This window comes from Aegilops tauschii, chromosome 6 (assembly GCF_002575655.3).
Source record: "Aegilops tauschii subsp. strangulata cultivar AL8/78 chromosome 6, Aet v6.0, whole genome shotgun sequence".
NCBI classification, from domain to species: Eukaryota; Viridiplantae; Streptophyta; class Magnoliopsida; order Poales; family Poaceae; genus Aegilops; species Aegilops tauschii.
This window is the reverse complement of record NC_053040.3, coordinates 103,078,686-103,101,876: the sequence shown is the minus strand read 5'-3', so window position 1 is coordinate 103,101,876 and position 23,191 is coordinate 103,078,686. Positions and strand designations below refer to the sequence as shown.

The 23,191-nt window shown below is 42.5% G+C and overlaps 1 protein-coding gene across 1 annotated transcript; it reads right to left on the bottom strand.

The window, feature by feature from the left end:
• Positions 1-47: 47 nt before the first annotated feature.
• On the bottom strand, positions 48-16,116 carry LOC109747235 (uncharacterized). The gene is made up of 4 exons (XM_073501788.1): positions 15,936-16,116; positions 15,775-15,843; positions 15,552-15,677; positions 48-155 (listed from the first exon to the last, which is right to left on the bottom strand). The coding sequence occupies exons 1-4, from the start codon at positions 16,077-16,079 to the stop codon at positions 48-50; spliced, it is 447 nt and encodes a 148-aa protein (XP_073357889.1). The 5' UTR covers positions 16,080-16,116.
• Positions 16,117-23,191: the final 7,075 nt, after the last annotated feature.

Genomic DNA, 23,191 nt, shown 5'->3' with positions numbered 1-23,191 from the left:
CTCTTTTCTCCAATTAACATGCATTTTTCTTCAACATTCTTAATATTCTATCTCAGCTTCTCGTCATACATGCTCCACAGTTCTCTCAGGCAGAACTTTGTAGCCACTGACCACTCCGGGTCTACCCATTCCAGATAGTTACATTTCACTTCTTCCTACAGTGTGAAAAAATATGGTCTCAATCATATATGCACAAATGCAATACAATTACATGCAATGCACTAAAAATATGGTCCGAGTCATATAAACACAAAGTGTAGCATGCAATGATATACATATATATATGGATCAATTAATTACAAGTATATGCTATTATGTGCTAAAACAAATATTAGACAGTAAAAAACAACATAAATACGGACTTTGTAAATGCACAAATTAATTGAAGTTGTATGCAATTTTGGGCAGAACAATGGATTACCGTGAAGTAAATCAAGCACGAGGTAATTTAAACATATATTTACAGTACGGAACAACATACCTTCCGACCACAGGCAAGAAAACGTCTGCCAGTGTCCAAGGAATCGAAAGCAACTAGCCTGACGCAAGGTTCTCGATGCAGACAACGAGAAGACAGATCGTGAGCAATGCCACTCCATTCATAACAAGGGATAGTCGTAGGAAGCTAAACGAAACAACAGAGATAATGCACAAATCAACGCCCTGCGTTAAATACCGGAAATGAAGAACTCTAACCCTAAGCCTAGCACTATTTGGAGATTATATAGTAGGAGCGTACCTGCAGGCTAGTCACGGATTCGCCATCCGAAGAAGAGCTCGACTCGTCGCTCCACGAAACCATCGCGTAACGTGACCGGCGGCAAGACGTGGATCGGTGGCGGCAGCGGCGGCGGCGGTTGCAGTGGATAGATAGAATGCGCGTGGAGATCGCGAGGGAAGAACCGCCCCGACCAGGTGGCCAGCGCGGCCCATTTAAACGGGCTGTAATCAAAATAAAAATTGTTAAATGGGCTCGGCAACGGGAGCGGCCGTGTGTCGCGCCGTCTAACGGCATCCGTCACCCCCCTCCACGTCATCGCGACAAGCGGCCCGAGTTACACTACAAGCCATAAAATGGTGGGTTTTTCTTTTCTTTATGAGGGGAAAATGGTGGGTTTTTGGTACGAAGTCTATACTATAGACCAAAGTGAGCTGGTATCTTCTATATCTAAATGGTGGTGAACCAAAGGAGTGAAAAAAATTTAATTATTACCACACATAATTACATCTTCTATATCTAAACAACTAGCCACCACTAACCTATTTCTCTTAACATGCAAGTTTGCCACCTCGTCGTTCAACATGTATGGAGAAAGGTCCACCACAACATGCAAACAAAATATTCCCGCAACAACATATACATGTTACACGTAACCATTTCTCTATGAATATATTGCAAAACATTCCCGCAACAACATGCCAGGTATCGTCTAGTTTTCTAATATAATATAACTGTTGGGGAACGTAGTAATTTCAAAAAATTTCCTACGCACACGCAAGATCATGGTGATGCAGAGCAACGAGAGGGGAGAGTGTTGTCCACGTACCCTCGTAGACCGACAGCGGAAGCGTTATCACAACGCGGTTGATGTAGTCGTACGTCTTCACGATCCGACCGATCAAGTACCGAACGTACGGCACCTCCGAGTTCTACACACGTTCAGCTCGATGACGTCCCTCGAACTCCGATCCAGCCGAGTGTTGAGGGAGAGTTTCGTCAGCACGACGGCGTGGTGACGATGATGATGTTCCACCGACGCAGGGCTTCGCCTAAGCTTCGCAACGGTATTATCGAGGTGTAATATGGTGAGGGGGGCACCGCACACGGCTAAGAGATCTCAAGGATCAATTGTTGTGTCTCTGGGGTGCCCCCTGCCCCCGTATATAAAGGAGCAAGGGGGAGGCAGCCGGCCAAGGGGAGAGGTGCGCCATAGGGGGGAGTCCTACTCCCATCGGGAGTAGGACTCCTCCTTTCCTTGTGGGAGTAGGAGAAGGGAAGGGGGAAGGAGAAAGAAGGAAGGGTGCGCCCCCCTTCCCTAGTCCAATTCGGACCAGATCATGGGGAGGGGTGCGGCCACCTTTTGAGGCCTTTCTTTCCTTTCCCGTATGACCCATTAAGGCCCAATATGAATTCCCGTAACTCTCCGGTACTCCGAAAAATACCCGAATCACTCGGAACCTTTCCGAAGTCCGAATATAGTCGTCCAATATATCGATTTTTACGTCTTGACCATTTCGAGACTCCTCGTCATATCCCCGATCTCATCCGGGACTCCGACCTCCTTCGGTACATCAAAACTCAATAAAACTGTCATCGTAACGTTAAGCGTGCGGACCCTACGGGTTCGAGAACTATGTAGACATGACCGAGACACGTCTCCGGTCAATAACCAATAGCGGGACCTGGATGCCCATATTGGCTCCCACATATTCTACGAAGATCTTTATCGGTCAGACCGCATAACAACATACAATGTTCCCTTTGTCACCGGTATGTTACTTGCCCGAGATTTGATCGTCAGTATCTCGATACCTAGTTCAATCTCGTTACCGGCAAGTCTCTTTACTCGTTCCGTAACACATCATCACGCAACTAACTCATTAGTCACAATTCTTGCAAGGCTTATAGTGATGTGCATTACCGAGTGGGCCCAGAGATACCTCTCCGACAATCGGAGTGACAAATCCTAATCTCGAAATACGCCAACCCAACAAGTACCTTTGGAGACACCTGTAGAGCACCTTTATAATCACCCATTTACGTTGTGACGTTTGGTAGCACACAAAGTGTTCCTCCGGTAAACGGGAGTTGCATAATCTCATAGTCATAGGAACATGTATAAGTCATGAAGAAAGCAATAGCAACATACTAAACGATCGAGTGCTAAGCTAACGGAATGGGTCAAGTCAATCACGTCATTCTCCTCATGAGGTGATCTCGTTAATCAAATGACAACTTATGTCTATGGCTAGGAAACATAACCATCTTTGATTAACGAGCTAGTCAAGTAGAGGCATACTAGTGACACTCTGTTTGTCTATATATTCACACATGTATTATGTTTCCGGTTAATACAATTCTAGCATGAATAATAAACATTTATCATGATATAAGGAAATAAATAATAACTTTATTATTGCCTCTAGGGCATATTTCCTTCAGTCTCCCACTTGCACTAGAGTCAATAATCTAGTTCACATCGCCATGTGATTTAACATGAATAGTTCACATCACCATATGATTAACACCCATAGTTCACATCGTCATGTGACCATCACCCAAAGGGTTTACTAGAGTCAGTAATCTAGTTCACATCGCTATGTGATTAACACCCAAAGAGTACTAAGGTGTGATCATGTTTTGCTTGTGAGATAATTTTAGTCAACGGGTCTGTCATATTCACATCCGTAAGTATTTTGCAAATTTCTATGTCTACAATGCTCTGCATGGAGCTACTCTAGCTAATTGCTCCCACTTTCAATATGTATCTAGACCGAGACTTAGAGTTATCTAGATTAGTGTCAAAACTTGCATTGACTTAACCTTTTACGACGAGCCTTTTGGCACTTCCATAATCGAGAAACATATCCTTATTCCAGTAAGGATAATTTTGACCGCTGTCTAGTGATCTACTCCTAGATCACTATTGTACTCCCTTGCCAAAATCAGTGTAGGGTATACAATAGATCTGGTACACAGCATGGCATACTTTATAGAACCTATGGCCAAGGCATAGGGAATGACTTTCATTCTCTTTCTATCTTCTGCCGTGGTCGGGCTTTGAGTCTTACTCAATTTCACACCATGTAACACAGGCAAGAAACTCTTTTCTTTGAATGTTCTATTTTGAACTATTTCAAAATCTTGTTAAGGTATGTACTCATTGAAAAAACTTATCAAGCGTCTTGATCTGTCTCTATAGATCTTGATGCTCAATATGTAAGCAGCTTCACCGAGGTCTTTCTTTGAAAAACTCCTTTCAAACACTCCTTTATGCTTTGCAGAATAATTCTACATTATTTCCGATCAACAATATGTCATTCACATATACTTATCAGAAATGCTGTAGTGCTCCCACTCACTTTCTTGTAAATACAGGCTTCACCGCAAGTCTGTATAAAACTATATCCTTTGATCAACTTATCAAAGTGTATATTCCAACTCCGAGATGCTTGCACCAGTCCATAGATGGATCGCTGGAGCTTGCATATTTTGTTAGCATCTTTAGGATTGACAAAACCTCCTGGTTGCATCATATACAACTCTTCTTTAATAAATCCATTAAGGAATGCAGTTTTGTTTATCCATTTGCCATATTTCATAAAATGCGGCAATTGCTAACATGATTCAGACAGATTTAAGCATAGATACGAGTGAGAAACTCTCATCGTAGTCAACATCTTGAACTTGTCGAAAACCTTTTTGCGACAATTCTAGCTTTGTAGATAGTGATACTACTATCGGCGTCCGTCTTCCTCTTGATGATCCATTTATTCTCAATTGCTTGCCGATCATCGGGCAAGTCAACCAAAGTCCACACTTTGTTCTCATACATGGATCTCATCTCAGATTTCATGGCCTCAAGCCATTTTGCGGAATCTGGGCTCACCATCGCTTCTTCATAGTTTGTAGGTTCGTCATGGTCTAGTAACATAACATCCAGAACAGGATTACCGTACCACACAGGTGCGGATTTTACTCTGGTTTACCTACGAGGTTTGGTAGTAACTTGATCTGAAGTTTACATGATCATCATCATTAACTTCCTCACTAATTGGTGTAGGAGTCTCAGAAACTGGTTTCTGTGATGAACTACTTTCCAATAAGGGAGCAGGTATAGTTACCTCATCAAGTTCTACTTTCCTCCCACTCACTTCTTTCAAGAGAAACTCCTTCTCTAGAAAATTTCCGAATTTAGCAACAAAAGTTTTTGCCTTCGGATCTGTGATAGAAGGTATACCCAACAGTCTCCTTTGGGTATCCTATGAAGACACATTTCTCCGATTTGGGTTTGAGCTTATCAGGATGAAACTTTTTCACATAAGCATCGCAACCCCAAAATTTTAAGAAACGACAACTTTGGTTTCTTGCTAAACCTTAGTTCATAAGTCGTCGTCTCAACGGATTTTGATGGTGCCCTATTTAACGTGAATGCAGCTGTCTCTAATGCATAACCCCAAAACGATAGTGGTAAATTGGTAAGAAACATCATAGATTGCACTATATCCAATGAAGTACGGTTATGACGTTCGGACACACCATTATGCTGTGGTGTTCCAGGTGGCGTGAGTAATGAAACTATTTCACATTGTTTTAACTGAAGGCCAAACTCGTAACTTAAATACTCTTCTCCATGATCAGATCGTAGAAACTTTATTTTCTTGTTACGATGATTTTCTGCTTCACTCTGAAATTATATGAACTTCTCAAATGTTTCAGACTCTTGTTTCATTAAGTAGATATACCCATATCTGCTCAAATCATCTGTGAAGGTCAGAAAATAATGATACCTACTACGAGCCTCAATATTCATCGGACCACATACATCTGTATGTATGATTTCCAACAAATCTGTTGCTCTCTCCATAGTTCCGGAGAACGGCGTTTTAGTCATCTTGCCCATAAGGCACGGTTCGCAAGCATCAAGTGATTCATAATCAAGTGATTCCAAAATCCCATCAGTGTGGAGTTTCTTCATGCGCTTTACACCAATATGACCTAAACGGCAGTGCCACAAATAAGTTGCACTATCATTAGTAACTTTGCATCTTTTGGCTTCATTATTATGAATATGTGTACCACCACGATCGAGATTCAACAAACAATTTTCGTTGGTGTGTATGACCATAGAAGGTTTTTATTCATGTTAAACAGAACAACAATTGTTCTCTAACTTAAATGAATAACCGTATTGCAATAAACATGATCAAATCATATTCATGCTCAACGCAAACACCAAATAACACTTATTTAGTTTCAACACTAATCCCGAAAGTACAGGGAGTGTGCGATGATGATCATATCAATCTTGGAACTACTTCCAACACACATCGTCACCTCGCCTTTTACTAGTCTCTGTTTATTCTGCAACTCCCGTTTTCGAGTTACTACTCTTTAGCAACTGAACCAGTATCAAATACCTTTGTTCACTTTTACTAGTCTCTGTTTATTCTGGAACTCCCGTTTCGAGTTACTACTATTAGCAACTGAACCAGTATCAATTACCGAGGGGTTGCTATAAACACTAGTAAAGTACACATCAATAATCTGTATATAAAATATACCTTTGTTCACTTTGCCATCCTTCTTATCCACCAAATAGTTGGGGTAGTTCCGCTTCCAGTGACCAGTCCCTTTGCAGTAGAAGCACTTAGTCTCAGGCTTAGGACCAGATTTAGGCTTCTTCACTTGAGCAGCAACTTGCTTGCCGTTCTTCTTGAAGTTCCCCTTCTTCCCTTTGCCCTTTTCTTGAAACTAGTGGTCTCGTCAACCATCAACACTTGATGTTTTTCTTGATTTCTACCTTCGTCGATTCCAGCATCACGAAGAGCTCGGCAATTACTTTCGTCATCCCTTGCATTATATAGTTCATCACGAAGTTCTACTAACTTGGTGATGGTGACTAGAGAATTCTGTCAATCACTATTTTATCTGGAAGATTAACTCCCACTTGATTCAAGCGATTGTTGTACCCAGACAATCTGAGCACATGCTCACTAGTTGAGCGATTCTCCTCCATCTTTTAGCTATAGAACTTGTTGGAGACTTCATATCCCTCAACTCGGGTATTTGCTTGAAATATTAACTTCAACTCCTGGAACATCTCATATGGTCCATGACGTTCAAAACGTCTTTGAAGTCCTGATTCTAAGCCGTTAAGCATGGTGCACTAAACTATCAAGTAGTCATCATATTGGGCTAGCTAAACGTTCATAACGTCTGCATCTACTCCTGCAATAGGTCTGTCACCTAGCGGTGCATCAAGGACATAATTTTTCTGCGCAGCAATGAGGATAATCCTCAGATCACGGATCCAATCCGCATCTTTGCTACTAACATCTTTCAACATAATTTTTCTCTAGGAACATATCAAAATAAACACAAGGAAGCAACAACGCGAGCTATTGATCTACAACATAATTTGCAAAATACTATCAGGACTAAGTTCATGATAAATTTAAGTTCACTTAATCATATTACTTAAGAACTCCCACTTAGATAGACATCCCTCTAATCCTCTTAGTGATCACGTGATCCATATCAACTAAACCATGTCCGATCATCACGTGAGATGGAGTAGTTTCAACGGTGAACATCACTATGTTGATCATATCTACTATATGATTCACGCTCGACCTTTCGGTCTCCGTGTTCCGAGGCCATATCTGTTATATGCTAGGCTCGTCAAGTTTAACCTGAGTATTCCGCGTGTGCAACTGTTTTGCACCCGTTGTATTTGAACGTAGAGCCTATCACACCCGATCATCACGTGGTGTCTCAGCACGAAGAACTTTCGCAACGGTGCATACTCAGGGAGAACACTTATACTTTGATAATTTAGTGAAGGATCATCTTATAATGCTACCGTCAAACAAAGCAAGATAAGATGCATAAAGGATTAACATCACATGCAATCAATATAAGTGATATGATATGGCCATCATCATCTTGTGCTTGTGATCTCCATCTCCGAAGCACCGTCATGATCACCATCGTCACCGGCGCGACACCTTGATGTAGTCGTACGTCTTCACGATCCGACCGATCAAGTACCGAACGTACGGCACCTCCGAGTTCTACACACGTTCAGCTCGATGACGTCCCTCGAACTCCGATCCAGCCGAGTGTTGAGGGAGAGTTTCGTCAGCACGACGGCGTGGTGACGATGATGATGTTCCACCGACGCAGGGCTTCGCCTAAGCTCCGCAACGGTATTATCGAGGTGTAATATGGTGGAGGGGGGCACCGCACACGGCTAAGAGATCTCAAGGATTAATTGTTGTGTCTCTGGGGTGCCCCCCTGCCCCCGTATATAAAGGATCAATGGGGAGGCAGCCGGCCAAGGAGAGAGGTGCGCCATAGGGCGGAGTCCTACTCCCACCAGGAGTAGGACTCCTCCTTTCCTTGTGGGAGTAGGAGAAGGGAAGGGGGAAGGAGAAAGAAGGAAGGGTGCGCCCCCCTTCCCTAGTCCAATTCGGACCAGATCATGGGGAGGGGTGCGGCCACCTTTTGAGGCCTTTCTCTCCTTTCCCATATGGCCCATTAAGGCCCACTACGAATTCCCGTAACTCTCCGGTACTCCAAAAAACACCCGAATCACTCGGAACCTTTCCGAAGTCCGAATATAGTCGTCCAATATATCGAGTTTTACGTCTCGACCATTTCGAGACTCCTCGTCATATCCCCGATCTCATCCAGGACTCCGACCTCCTTCGGTACATCAAAACTCAATAAAACTGTCATCGTAACGTTAAGCGTGCGGACCCTACGGGTTCGAGAACTATGTAGACATGACCGAGACACGTCTCCGGTCAATAACCAATAGCGGGACCTGGATGCCCATATTGGCTCCCACATATTCTACGAAGATCTTTATCGGTCAGACCGCATAACAACATACGTTGTTCCCTTTGTCACCGGTATGTTACTTGCCCGAGATTTGATCGTCAGTATCTCGATACCTAGTTCAATCTCGTTACCGGCAAGTCTCTTTACTCGTTCCGTAACACATCATCACGCAACTAACTCATTAGTCACAATGCTTGCAAGGCTTATAGTGATGTGCATTACCGAGTGGGCCCAGAGATACCTCTCCGACAATCGGAGTGACAAATCCTAATCTCGAAATACGCCAACCCAACAAGTACCTTTGGAGACACCTGTAGAGCACCTTTATAATCACCCATTTACGTTGTGACGTTTGGTAGCACACAAATGTTCCTCCGGTAAATGGGAGTTGCATAATCTCATAGTCATACGAACATGTATAAGTCATGAAGAAAGCAATAGCAATATACCAAACGATCGAGTGCTAAGCTAACGGAGTGGGTCAAGTCAATCACGTCATTCTCCTAATGAGGTGATCTCGTTAATCAAATGACAACTTATGTCTATGGCTAGGAAACATAACCATCTTTGATTAACGAGCTAGTCAAGTAGAGGCATACTAGTGACACTCTGTTTGTCTATATATTCATACATGTATTATGTTTCCGGTTAATACAATTCTAGCATGAATAATAAACATTTATCATGATATAAGGAAATAAATAATAACTTTATTATTGCCTCTAGGGCATATTTCCTTCAGTCTCCCACTTGCACTAGAGTCAATAATCTAGTTCACATCGCCATGTGATTTAACATGAATAGTTCACATCACCATGTGATTAACACCCATAGTTCACATCGTCATGTGACCATCACCCAAAGGGTTTACTAGAGTCAGTAATCTAGTTCACATCGCTATGTGATTAACACCCAAAGAGTACTAAGGTGTGATCATGTTTTGCTTGTGAGATAATTTTAGTCAACGGGTCTGTCATATTCAGATCCGTAAGTATTTTGCAAATTTCTATGTCTACAATGCTCTGCATGGAGCTACTCTAGCTAATTGCTCCGACTTTCAATATGTATCTAGACTGAGACTTAGAGTTATCTAGATTAGTGTCAAAACTTGCATTGACGTAACCATTTACGACGAGCCTTTGGGCACTTCCATAATCGAGAAACATATCCTTATTCCAGTAAGGATAATTTTGACCGCTGTCTAGTGATCTACTCCTAGATCACTATTGTACTCCCTTGCCAAAATCAGTGTAGGGTATACAATAGATCTGGTACACAGCATGGCATACTTTATAGAACCTATGGCCAAGGCATAGGGAATGACTTTCATTCTCTTTCTATCTTCTGCCGTGGTCGGGCTTTGAGTCTTACTCAATTTCACACCATGTAACATAGGCAAGAAACTCTTTTCTTTGACTGTTCTATTTTGAACTATTTCAAAATCTTGTTAAGGTATGTACTCATTGAAAAAACTTATCAAGCGTCTTGATCTATCTCTATAGATCTTGATGCTCAATATGTAAGCAGCTTCACCGAGGTCTTTCTTTGAAAAACTCCTTTCAAACACTCCTTTATGCTTTGCAGAATAATTCTACATTATTTCCGATCAACAATATGTCATTCACATATACTTATCAGAAATGCTGTAGTGCTCCCACTCACTTTCTTGTAAATACAGGCTTCACCACAAGTCTGTATAAAACTATATCCTTTGATCAACTTATCAAAGTGTATATTCCAACTCCGAGATGCTTGCACCAGTCCATAGATGGATCGCTGCAGCTTGCATATTTTGTTAGCATCTTTAGGATTGACAAAACCTCCTGGTTGCATCATATACAACTCTTCTTTAATAAATCCATTAAGGAATGCAGTTTTGTTTATCCATTTGCCATATTTCATAAAATGCGGCAATTGCTAACATGATTCAGACAGATTTAAGCATAGATACGACTGAGAAACTCTCATCGTAGTCAACATCTTAAACTTGTCGAAAACCTTTTTGCGACAATTCTAGCTTTGTAGATAGTGATACTACTATCAGCGTCCGTCTTCCTCTTGACGATCCATTTATTCTCAATTGCTTGCCGATCATCGGGCAAGTCAACCAAAGTCCACACTTTGTTCTCATACATGGATCTCATCTCAGATTTCATGGCCTCAAGCCATTTTGCGGAATCTGGGCTCACCATCGCTTCTTCATAGTTTGTAGGTTCGTCATGGTCTAGTAACGTAACATCCAGAACAGGATTACCGTACCACACTGGTGCGCATTTTACTCTGATTTACCTACGAGGTTTGGTAGTAACTTGATCTGAAGTTTACATGATCATCATCATTAACTTCCTCACTAATTGGTGTAGGAGTCTCAGAAACTGGTTTCTGTGATGAACTACTTTCCAATAAGGGAGCAGGTATAGTTACCTCATCAAGTTCTACTTTCCTCCCACTCACTTCTTTCGAGAGAAACTCCTTCTCTAGAAAATTTCCGAATTTAGCAACAAAAGTTTTTGCCTTCGGATCTGTGATAGAAGGTATACCCAACAGTCTCCTTTGGGTATCCTATGAAGACACATTTCTCCGATTTGGGTTTGAGCTTATCAGGATGAAACTTTTTCACATAAGCATCGCAACCCCAAAATTTTAAGAAACGACAACTTTGGTTTCTTGCTAAACCTCAGTTCATAAGGCGTCGTCTCAACAGATTTTGATGGTGCCCTATTTAACGTGAATGCAGCTGTCTCTAATGCATAACCCCAAAACGATAGTGGTAAATTGGTAAGAAACATCATAGATTGCACTATATCCAATGAAGTACGGTTATGACGTTCGGACACACCATTATGCTGTGGTGTTCCAGGTGGCGTGAGTAATGAAACTATTTCACATTGTTTTAACTGAAGGCCAAACTCGTAACTTAAATACTCTTCTCCATGATCAGATCGTAGAAACTTTATTTTCTTGTTACGATGATTTTCTGCTTCACTCTGAAATTATATGAACTTCTCAAATGTTTCAGACTCTTGTTTCATTAAGTAGATATACCCATATCTTCTCAAATCATCTGTGAAGGTCAGAAAATAATGATACCTGCTACGAGCCTCAATATTCATCGGACCACATACATCTGTATGTATGATTTCCAACAAATCTGTTGCTCCCTCCATAGTTCCGGAGAACGGCGTTTTAGTCATCTTGCCCATAAGGCACGGTTCACAAGCATCAAGTGATTCATAATCAAGTGATTCCAAAATCCCATCAGTATGGAGTTTCTTCATGTGCTTTACACCAATATGACCTAAACGGCAGTGCCACAAATAAGTTGCACTATCATTATTAACTTTGCATCCTTTGGCTTCATTATTATGAATATGTGTACCACCACGATGGAGATCCAACAAACAATTTTCGTTGGTGTGTATGACCATAGAAGGTTTTTATTCATGTTAAACAGAACAACAATTGTTCTCTAACTTAAATGAATAACCGTATTGCAATAAACATGATCAAATCATATTCATGCTCAACGCAAACACCAAATAACACTTATTTAGTTTCAACACTAATCCCGAAAGTACAGGGAGTGTGCGATGATGATCATATCAATCTTGGAACTACTTCCAACACACATCGTCACCTCGCCTTTTACTAGTCTCTGTTTATTCTGCAACTCCCGTTTTCGAGTTACTACTCTTTAGCAACTGAACCAGTATCAATTACCGAGGGGTTGCTATAAACGCTAGTAAAGTACACATCAATAATCTGTATATCAAATATACCTTTGTTCACTTTTACTAGTCTCTGTTTATTCTGCAACTCCCGTTTCGAGTTACTACTATTAGCAACTGAACCAGTATCAATTACCGAGGGGTTGCTATAAACACTAGTAAAGTACACATCAATAATCTATATATCAAATATACCTTTGTTCACTTTGCCATCCTTCTTATCCACCAAATAGTTGGGGTAGTTCCGCTTCCAGTGACCAGTCCCTTTGCAGTAGAAGCACTTAGTCTCAGGCTTAGGACCAGATTTAGGCTTCTTCACTTGAGCAGCAACTTGCTTGCCGTTCTTCTTGAAGTTCCCCTTCTTCCCTTTGCCCTTTTCTTGAAACTAGTGGTCTCGTCAACCATCAACACTTGATGTTTTTCTTGATTTCTACCTTCGTCGATTTCAGCATCACGAAGAGCTCGGGAATTACTTTTGTCATCCCTTGCATTCTATAGTTCATCACGAAGTTCTACTAACTTGGTGATGGTGACTAGAGAATTCTGTCAATCACTATTTTATCTGGAAGATTAACTCCCACTTGATTCAAGCGATTGTTGTACCCAGACAATCTGAGCACATGCTCACTAGTTGAGCGATTCTCCTCCATCTTTTAGCTATAGAACTTGTTGGAGACTTCATATCTCTCAACTCGGGTATTTGCTTGAAATATTAACTTCAACTCCTGGAACATCTCATATAGTCCATGACGTTCAAAACGTCTTTGAAGTCCCGATTCTAAGCCGTTAAGCATGGTGCACTAAACTATCAAGTAGTCATCATATTGGGCTAGCTAAACGTTCATAACGTCTGTATCTACTCCTGCAATAGGTCTGTCACCTAGCGGTGCATCAAGGACATAATTTTTCTGCGCAGCAATGAGGATAATCCTCAGATCACGGATCCAATCCGCATCTTTGCTACTAACATCTTTCAACATAATTTTTCTCTAGGAACATATCAAAAATAAACACAGGGAAGCAACAACGCGAGCTATTGATCTACAACATAATTTGCAAAATACTATCAAGACTATGTTCATGATAAATTTAAGTTCAATTAATCATATTACTTAAGAACTCCCACTTAGATAGACATCCCTCTAATCCTCTAAGTGATCACGTGATCCATATCAACTAAACCATGTCCGATCATCACGTGAGATGGAGTAGTTTCAACGGTGAACATCACTATGTTGATCATATCTACTATATGATTCACGCTCAACCTTTCGGTCTCCGTGTTCCGAGGCCATATCTGTTATATGCTAGGCTCGTCAAGTTTAACCTGAGTATTCCGCGTGTGCAACTGTTTTGCACCCGTTGTATTTGAACGTAGAGCCTATCACACCCGATCATCACGTGGTGTCTCGGCACGAAGAACTTTCGCAACGGTGCATACTCAGGGAGAACACTTATACTTTGATAATATAGTGAAGGATCATCTTATAATGCTACCGTCAAACAAAGCAAGATAAGATGCATAAAGGATTAACATCACATGCAATCAATATAAGTGATATGATATGGCCATCATCATCTTGTGCTTGTCATCTCCATCTCCAAAGCACCGTCATGATCACCATCGTCACCGGCGCGACACCTTGATCTCCATCGTAGTATCGTTGTCGTCTCGTCAATCTTATGCTTCTACGACTATCGTTACCGCTTAGTGATAAAGTAAAGCATTACATGGCGATTGCATTGCATACAATAAAACGACAACCATATGGCTCCTGCCAGTTGCCGATAACTCGGTTACAAAACATGATCATCTCATACAACAAATTATATCACATCATGTCTTGACCATATCACATCACAACATGCCCTGCAAAAACAAGTTAGACGTCTTCTACTTTGTTGTTGCAAGTTTGCGTGGCTGCTACGGGCTTAGCAAGAACCGTTCTTACCTACGCATCAAAACCACAACGATAGTTTGTCAAGTTGGTGCTGTTTTAACCTTCGCAAGGACCGGGCGTAGCCACACTCGGTTCAACTAAAGTGAGAGAGACAGACACCCGCCAGTCACCTTTAAGCAACGAGTGCTCGCCACGGTGAAACCAGTCTCACGTAAGCGTACGCGTAATGTCGGTCCGGGCCGCTTCATCTCACAATACCGCTGAACCAAAGTATGACATGCTGGTAAGCAGTATGACTTATATCGCCCACAACTCACTTGTGTTCTACTTGTGCATAGCATCAACGCATAAAACCAGGCTCGGATGCCACTATTGGGGAACGTAGTAATTTCAAAAAAATTCCTACGCACACGCAAGATCATGGTGATGCATAGCAACGAGAGGGGAGAGTGTTGTCCACGTACACTCGTAGACCGACAGCAGAAGCGTTATCACAACGCGGTTGATGTAGTCGTACGTCTTCACGATCCGGCCGATCAAGTACCGAACGTACGGCACCTCCGAGTTCTACACACGTTCAGCTCGATGACGTCCCTCGAACTCCGATCCAGCCGAGTGTTGAGGGAGAGTTTCGTCAGCACGACGGCGTGGTGACGATGATGATGTTCCACCGACGCAGGGCTTCGCCTAAGCTCCGCAACGGTATTATCAAGGTGTAATATGGTGGAGGGGGGCACCGCACACGGCTAAGAGATGTCAAGGATCAATTGTTGTGTCTCTGGGGTGCCCCTGCCCCCGTATATAAAGGAGCAAGGGGGAGGCAGCCGGCCAAGGGGAGAGGCGCGCCATAGGGGGGAGTCCTACTCCCACCGGGAGTAGGACTCCTCCTTTCCTTGTGGGAGTAGGAGAAGGGAAGGGGGAAGGAGAAAGAAGGAAGGGTGCGCCCCCCTTCCCTAGTCCAATTCGGACCAGATCATGGGGAGGGGTGCGGCCACCTTTTGAGGCCTTTCTCTCCTTTCCCGTATGGCCCATTAAGGCCCAATACGAATTCCCATAACTCTCCGGTACTCCGAAAAATACCCGAATCACTCGGAACCTTTCCGAAGTCCGAATATAGTCGTCCAATATATCGATTTTTACGTCTCGACCATTTCGATACTCCTCGTCATATCCCCGATCTCATCCGGGACTCCGACCTCCTTCGGTACATCAAAACTCAATAAAACTGTCATCGTAACGTTAGGCGTGCGGACCCTACGAGTTCGAGAACTATGTAGACAATCATAACATAGCCATGAAAACAGTTTTCCACGGTATAACATTACTTCCATACAACATTGATTACATACATACCTCACTCATGATGACCGACGATTGCGACTCCCCAGAATCAGATGCAGCTAATGATTCGACATCAAGGCCTGTCTCCGCGTCGGATTCATCGTAATAGTCGTACGCATTATGACATTCGGAAATGAGCTGAAAAATATAACACAAATACATAAGTACTTATCATATAATATTCCAGGATTAATTCAATTTGCATGCATGCCAACAAAAAATTCCACTTCCATACCTGACTAATGTAATCTTCATTCGAGATCTCCGAGTTGTTTTCCTCACCATCATCATGCTCATTGTTTTCCTGACCATCATCATGTTCATCCATCTATAAATTTTCAAAATATAATATTGTCGGATGCCACCAAAAAATTACAACATGATAATGCCACTCACATTAAGATCTTCCAATACGTTCCCATTCTCTGACCTATCTCCACGATCTGAATTTTCATCATCTGACCAATCTTCTATCCAGTCTTTCATCAGTTCTCCAAACTCCATGTCATACATCATATCAGTTAACTCATCGTCCGCCATTTCCTACAACAATTAATATGTATCATCACATGTGCAAACATTATCTATGTTGACATATACAACACCTAGCGCACGATCACGGATGTTAAATAAACTACACCAACCGGAGAGCGCCCCAACCGAGGACGTTCAGATCGTGCACACAACCGACGCCAACGACCTCTGATCGGCCATGGATCCTCCCCCTCTCCACACCAAGCGGCGTTAAGGTACGTCCCACGAATCCAGTACGTGATCACTTTGGATCACGAGAAGCAGCGCTACCCGTGATAACATGCGCCGCCGGATTCCTAGCCCACGGCACCAGTCATGATTATTTTGGATCGCCGGACACCTAGGTAAGCCGCCGCATAAAATAACGGAGCCGTCGTGCACACAACCGACGGCAACCGACGCTAGGTTAACCCTAGAAAGAAGAAACTCACCTTAGCCCGCGTGATCACTGTGTATATCACGACGAGCAACACTACCAGAACAAGATCTGCGATGGCCTGGACCGCCAGAAAGCTAGGTTGCCCGCCCTGCTAGGTTAACCACTACGACGAAAACAGCGGCAGTTCGTTTGATGCTGCCGCGAGCGAGACAAACGTGGGGAAACGGGATGCGGTACCTGCGAGCGCTGGAGGTTGACAACGGTGCCGCGCGAGCTCTCGGACGAGATCGCCGGCGATAAGATCGCTGCCGCCGATATTCCTAAAGAAACTCACCAGAATGATGGAGGAGCTGCGTGAATGATGGAGCTGCGTGATTGATTGAGCTGCATGATTGATGGATCGGCCGTCGGCAGGTCCTACCTGGTCGTGGGGTCGTGTCATCCTTTTTTCGGGATGTCACCGTATACATACGTATGGGTCATACGTGTTATACGGGGCTTGGATATGGGCAACGGGGCTTGGATATGGGTAGCGGCGGGCCGGAGAAAAAATAGATGACGGGGGTCAAGAATACCCCTAGGAAATTGAGTTAGGGGGGTGCACCGGAGCAAGCCTCTCCTGAACTACTATTAGCAGATTTATGGTAACTACACTTCACTAGCTCTTTCTCTCCCATTTTTCTTTTGGTGTACGCGTGTAGCCTGTACTACAACACTAGCCTCGAAGTTTTGTTTTCTGAGTTCCCCCCTCGTACAGCTTATTCTCCCTTTCTATTTGGTTGCCTACTAATTTGCATGTTACTTCCAGTATAGACAAACTATCTCTTCTTGATAGTTGTCAAATATATAGTGGTGCTACCAAGCTCTCATAGTACTATCACGGTCTCTTTTTATTGCTTGGTAGGTAATGATGCACCACTGCTTCACTGATTTATTTTAAAGGGGGATGCCAGCTTGTGATCAAAAGGACGGACGGAGCTAATCTACTAAAGCTACTTAGGGCATCTCCAACATTGACCCCTCAAATCAGGCTCTATATTCATCTGAGGACTTGGGGACTAGTTCATATATTGATACGGGGCTGGTTATCCAAAACTAGGCGCAAATGTACGGTCTCAATTCAAACGGAATTTACCAAAAATAAACAAATTTGATAAAACTTTAAAAAATCGAATGATTTTCATTACATCATAGATAATTTGTACAAAAAACACCATATACTTGATGATGACCTCTACGCAATGCCAAGCTGGCCGCCGTCATCGGAGTTGTCGTCGTCGGGCTTCAAGTGGTAGTAGGGCGCGGGCTGCGGCAGGGCTTCCTGGCCGCCACCTGGCATCGCGGATGATCTTCTCCACTTGTTCTTCCACTATGCGCACTGCGGCCGCGGCCACCGCAGACGTGGGCAGGCGGAGAGACAGGCGGCGGGAGTTGTCGGAGGCAGCTGCGGTTGTGGTCTCGCGGCGAGACCACTCCTCGCCTTACTTCGTCATCTCCTAGTTGAGGCGGCGGAGACGGCGCTTGCTTGTCCCCGTCATGGTCTTCGACCGGTCGAGGACCCAGGCCGTTGCGAGCTTCGGGTCCGCAAGGATTTGTGGCGGCGGGACGCCAGAGTCTGTGACCTCCGCCCGACGCGCGGTGTTGCACCTTTCTCGCAGTTCCCACTCCCTATCAGCATGCTCCTGCGTCTTCATGGCACCGGGAGGATGAGTTAACACCCTTTTTGCGGGCACCGAGGTAGCGCATGATGCGCCGGCGTGCCTTCACGGTGATCGCGTGAGGCATGCCTCCACCGGTGCAACTAGGTTGTGGTGACGGTCGCTCCTCCTTGACATGGCAGGGAGGTGGCGACAGCCGCTCCTCCATGACGCGACGAGGAGATGGCGACAACCGCTCCTCCTTGACGTGGCATCCGATTTGAATGCCATGATAGCGCGGTGGAGAGCAGGGAAGGGAAGGCGGTTCGGCCTTCACCCGACGGCGAGGAGGCGACAACAGGTCTGACTTGACGGCGCGGAGGAGCGTCTTCGGTGGCGCCGCCGGACCAACGTCGTGGAGAAGTGAGCGCCAAAGTATCTGCTCCATCGGCTCCTCGTACTCAGCATCCGTCATCGCATACACCGTGTCCTGCAAGAGAACGGGCGGCTATGTCGTCGACTGGTCCTCCTCGTCGCCAGAGGATACGAAGATTTCCTACGTGGAGGAGCCAGCTTCCGAGGAGCAAGCCAACCCCGGAGAGTGAGTGTGACAGCGCCATGATCTAGAGACGAATCCGGTGCCGCCAGCTCGCGCTGAGGTCCGGGACTTGCCCATCGCCATGGGACGGGGAAGAGAGGAGTGACAGACATGCGCGGAGATGTGAAATGGAGAGTGCATTGTGGACGCTACTGATACGTCTCCAATGTATCTATAATTTTTGATTGTTCCATGCTATTATATTATCTGTTTTTAGATGTTTTATATGCATTATTATGCTATTTTATATTATTTTTGAGACTAACCTATTAACCTAGAGCGCAGTGCCAGTTCCTGTTTTTTCCTTGTTTTTGAGTTTCGCAGAAAAGGAATACCAAACGGAGTCCGAACGGAATAAAACCCTCGCGATGATTTTTCTTGGACCAGGAGACTTGGCGATGAAGTTGGAGGAGCCACGAGGCGGCCACAAGAACGGAGGACGCGCCCAGGGGGTAGGGCGCGCCCCCCACCCTTGTGGGCCCCTCGTGCACGTCATGACCTAATTCTTTCGCCTATATATACCCATATATCCCCAAACCAACAGGGTATCCACGAAAACACTTTTCCACCGCGCAAACTTCTGTACCCATGAGATCCCATCAAGGGGCCTTTTCTGACATCCTGCCAAAGGGGGAATTCGATCATGGAGGGCTTCTACATCAACTCTATTGTTGTTCCGATGAAGCGTGAGTAGTTTATCTCAGACCTACGGGTCAATATCTAGTAGCTAGATGGTTCTTCTCTCTCTTTGATTCTCAATAACATGTTCTCCTCGATGTTCTTGGAGATGTATTCGATGTAATACTCTTTTGCGGTGTGTTTGCCAAGATCAGATGAATTGTGGATTTATGATCAACTTATCTATGAATATTATTTGAATTTCCTCTGAATTCTTTTATGCATGATTTCATATCTTTGTAATTCTACTCGAATTATCAGTTTGGTTTGGCCAACTAGATTGGTTTTTCTTGCAAAGGGAGAAGTGCTTAGCTTTGGGTTCAATCTTGCGGTGACCTTTCCCAGTGACAGTAGGGGCACACGTATTGTATTGTTGCCATCGAGGATAAAAAGATGGGGTTTTCATCATATTGCTTGAGTTAATTCCTCTACATCATGTCATCTTACTTAATGCATTACTCTGTTCTTTATGAACTTAATACTCTAGATGCATGCTGGATAGCGGTCGATGTGTGGACTAATAGTAGTAGATGCAGAATCGTTTTGGTCTACTTGACCTGGACGTGATGCCTATATTGCCTTAGATATCGTCATAACTTTGCGCTTTTCTATCAATTGCTCGGCAGTAATTTGTTCACCCATCGTATTATTTGATTTCTTGAGAGAAGCCTCTAGGGAAACCTATCGCCCCCGGGTCTATTTTCCATCATACAAGTTCTATTTTTCATAATATTAGTTTCTGATTTACTATTTTGCAATCTTTTACTTTCTGATCTATAAACCAAAAATATTTACTTTACCGTTTATCTATTTCTATCAGATTTCACTTTTGCAAGTAATCGTGAAGGGATTGACAACCCCTTTATTGCGTTGGGTGCAAGTTCTTTGTTTGTTTGTGCAGGTATTTGGTGACTTGTGTGTTGTCTCCTACTGGATTGATACCTTGGTTCTCAAACTGAGGGAAATACTTATCTCTACTTTTCTTCATCACCCTTTCCTCTTCAAGGGAAAAACCAACGCAAGCTCAAGAAGTAGCAGGAAGAATTTCTGGCGCCGGGGAAATCTACGCCAAGTCAAGAGATACCAAGTACCCATCATAAACTATCATCTCTTGCATTACATTATTTTCCATTAGCCTCTCGTTTTCCTCTCCCCCACTTCTAAAACGATTTTCGAAAAGATTTGCCTTTTCTTCACCCCTCTTCTATTCGTCTTTTTTGTTTGCTTTTTTTGTGCTCGTGTGTTGGATTGCTTGATTTGTCACGATGGCTCAAGAGAATACCAAATTGTGTGACTTTTCCAACACCAATAATAAAATTTATTAGTACTCCGATTTCTCCCGCTACTAATGCAGAATCTTGTGAAATTAATGTCACTTTGCTGAATCTTGTTATGAAAGATCAATTTTCTGGCCTTCGTAGTGAAGATGCCGCTTCCCATCTAAATAATTTCATTGATTTGTGTGATATGCAAAACAAAAAAGATGTGAATAATTAGACTGTTAAATTAAAGCTATTTCCATTCTCACTTCGAGATCATGCTAAAACTTGGTTTTCATCTTTGCCTAAAATAGTATTGATTCATGGAATAAGGGTAAAGATGCCTTTATTTCCAAGTATTTTCCTCCCGCTAAGATCATCTCCCTTAGGAACGATATTTTGAATTTTAAGCAACTTGATCATGAACATGTTGCATAATCTTGGGAGAGGATGAAATTGATGATATGAAATTGCCCTACTCATGGTTTGAATTTGTGGATGATCATACAATTTTTTTATGCCAGATTAAATTTTGCTTCCAGAAATCTTTTAGATTCGTCCGCGGGAGTCACTTTTATGGAAATTACTTTAGGAGAAGCTACTAAATTCCTAGATAATAATATGGTTAATTATTCTCAATGGCATACCGAAAGATCTTCTACTAGTAAAAAAGTGCATGCAATTGAAGAGATTAATGTTTTGAGTGGAAAGATGGATGAGCTTGTGAAATTGTTTGCTAGTAAGAGTGCTTATATTGATCCTAATGATATGACTTTGTCTACTTTTATTGAAAATAAAAATGAATCTATGGATGTGAATTTTGTTGGTAGGAACAATTTTGGTAATAACGCATATAGAGGTAATTTTAATCATAGGTCGTTTCCTAGTAATTCCTCTAATAGTTATGGTAATTCCTACAACAATTCTTATGGAAATTATAATAAGAAGCCCTCTGATTTTGAGAATAGTGTTAAAGAATTTGTGAGTTCACAAAAGAATTTCAATGCTTTGGTTGAAGAAAAATTGCTTAAGATTGATGATTTGGCTAGGAATGTGGATAGAATTTCTCTTGATGTTGATTCTTTGAAACTTATATCTATTCCACCCAAGCATGATATTAGTGAGTGTCTCAAAGCTATGAGAATTTCCATGGATGAGTGCAAAGAAAGAACCGCTAAGATGCGTGCTAAACGATATTAGTTTGTAAAAACGTGTTCTTCTAGTTTCTGTGAAAATAATAATGAAGATCTTAAAGGGATTGACGTGACTCTATCGAATCTTTGTTTTACAATATAAATCTTGATAAAGATGGGACTGGAGATGAGTCAACTTTAGTTAAAATGCGTCCCAATGATTCGGAGTTTTTAGATCTTGATGCAAAAATTGATAAAAGTAGGATTGGAGAGGTCAAAACTTTAAGTAGCAATTAACCCACTCTTTTGGATTTCAAGGAATTTAATTATGATAATTGTTCTTTAATATATTGTGTTTCCTTGTTGCAATCCATGTGAATTCTCCTCATGCTTATAATCAAAACAAAGCTTTTACTGAACATATCGTTGATGCTATGATGCAATCTTTTGTAGAAAAGCTTGAATTGGACGTTTCTATCCCTAGAAAACTTTATGATGAGTGGGAACCTATTAAAGTTAAGATTAAATATTATGAGTGCCATGCTTTGTGTGATTTGGGTGATAGTGTTTCCACGATTCCAAAAACTTTATGTGATGTGCTAGGTTTCCGTGAATTTTATGATTTTTCCTTAAATTTGCATCTTGCGGATTCCACTATTAAGAAACCTATGGGAAGAATTAATGATGTTCTTATTGTTGCAAATAGGAATTATGCGCCCCTAGATTTCATTTTTGTTGATATAGATTGCAATCCTACATGTCCTATTATTCTTGGTAGACCTTTCCTTAGAACGATTGGTGCAATTATTGATATGAAAGAAGGAGACATTATATTTCAGTTTCCATTAAGGAAGGGCATGGAACACTTTCCAAGAAAGAAAATTAAATTTCCATATGAATCTATTATGAGAGCCACTTATGGATTGCATACCAAAGATGACAATACCTAGATCTATACATATTTTATGCCTAGCTAAGGGCGTTAAACAAGAGCGCTTGTTGGGAGGCAACCCAATTTTATTTTTGTTCTTGCTTTTTAGGTCCTATTTTGCATTAATTAATTTATTTAGCCTCTGGTTAGTGATACGTCTCCAACGTATCTATAATCTTTGATTGTTGCATGCTGTTATATTATCATTCTTGGATGTTTTACAATCATTTTATATCATTTTTTGGTACTAACCTATTGACATACTGCCTAGTGCCAGTTGTTGTCTTTTGCTTGTTTTTTACATCGCAGAAAATCAATATCAAATGGAGTCCAAATGCAGCGTAACTATTTTTGGAATTTCGATGGACCAGAAGACACCCAATAGGCTGGAGAAGCACCTAGGGGGTGCCCCGAGGGGGGCACAACCCACCAGGGCGCGCCCATGTGGGTTGTGCCCACCTCGGTGGCCTCCCGCATCGCCTCTTTGCTCTATAAATACCCCA

Bases quoted from the DNA above. Each gene is read 5' to 3' on its own strand.
- LOC109747235 (XM_073501788.1), bottom strand. From the start codon at position 16,079: ATGGCGGACGATGAGTTAACTGATATGATGTATGACATGGAGTTTGGA. The intron at 15,844-15,935 runs GTGAGTGGCATT...GATGATGGTCAG, and splicing joins ACGTATTGGAAGATCTTAAT to GAAAACAATGAGCATGATGA. The intron at 15,678-15,774 runs GTATGGAAGTGG...TATATTTTTCAG, and splicing joins ATGAAGATTACATTAGTCAG to CTCATTTCCGAATGTCATAA.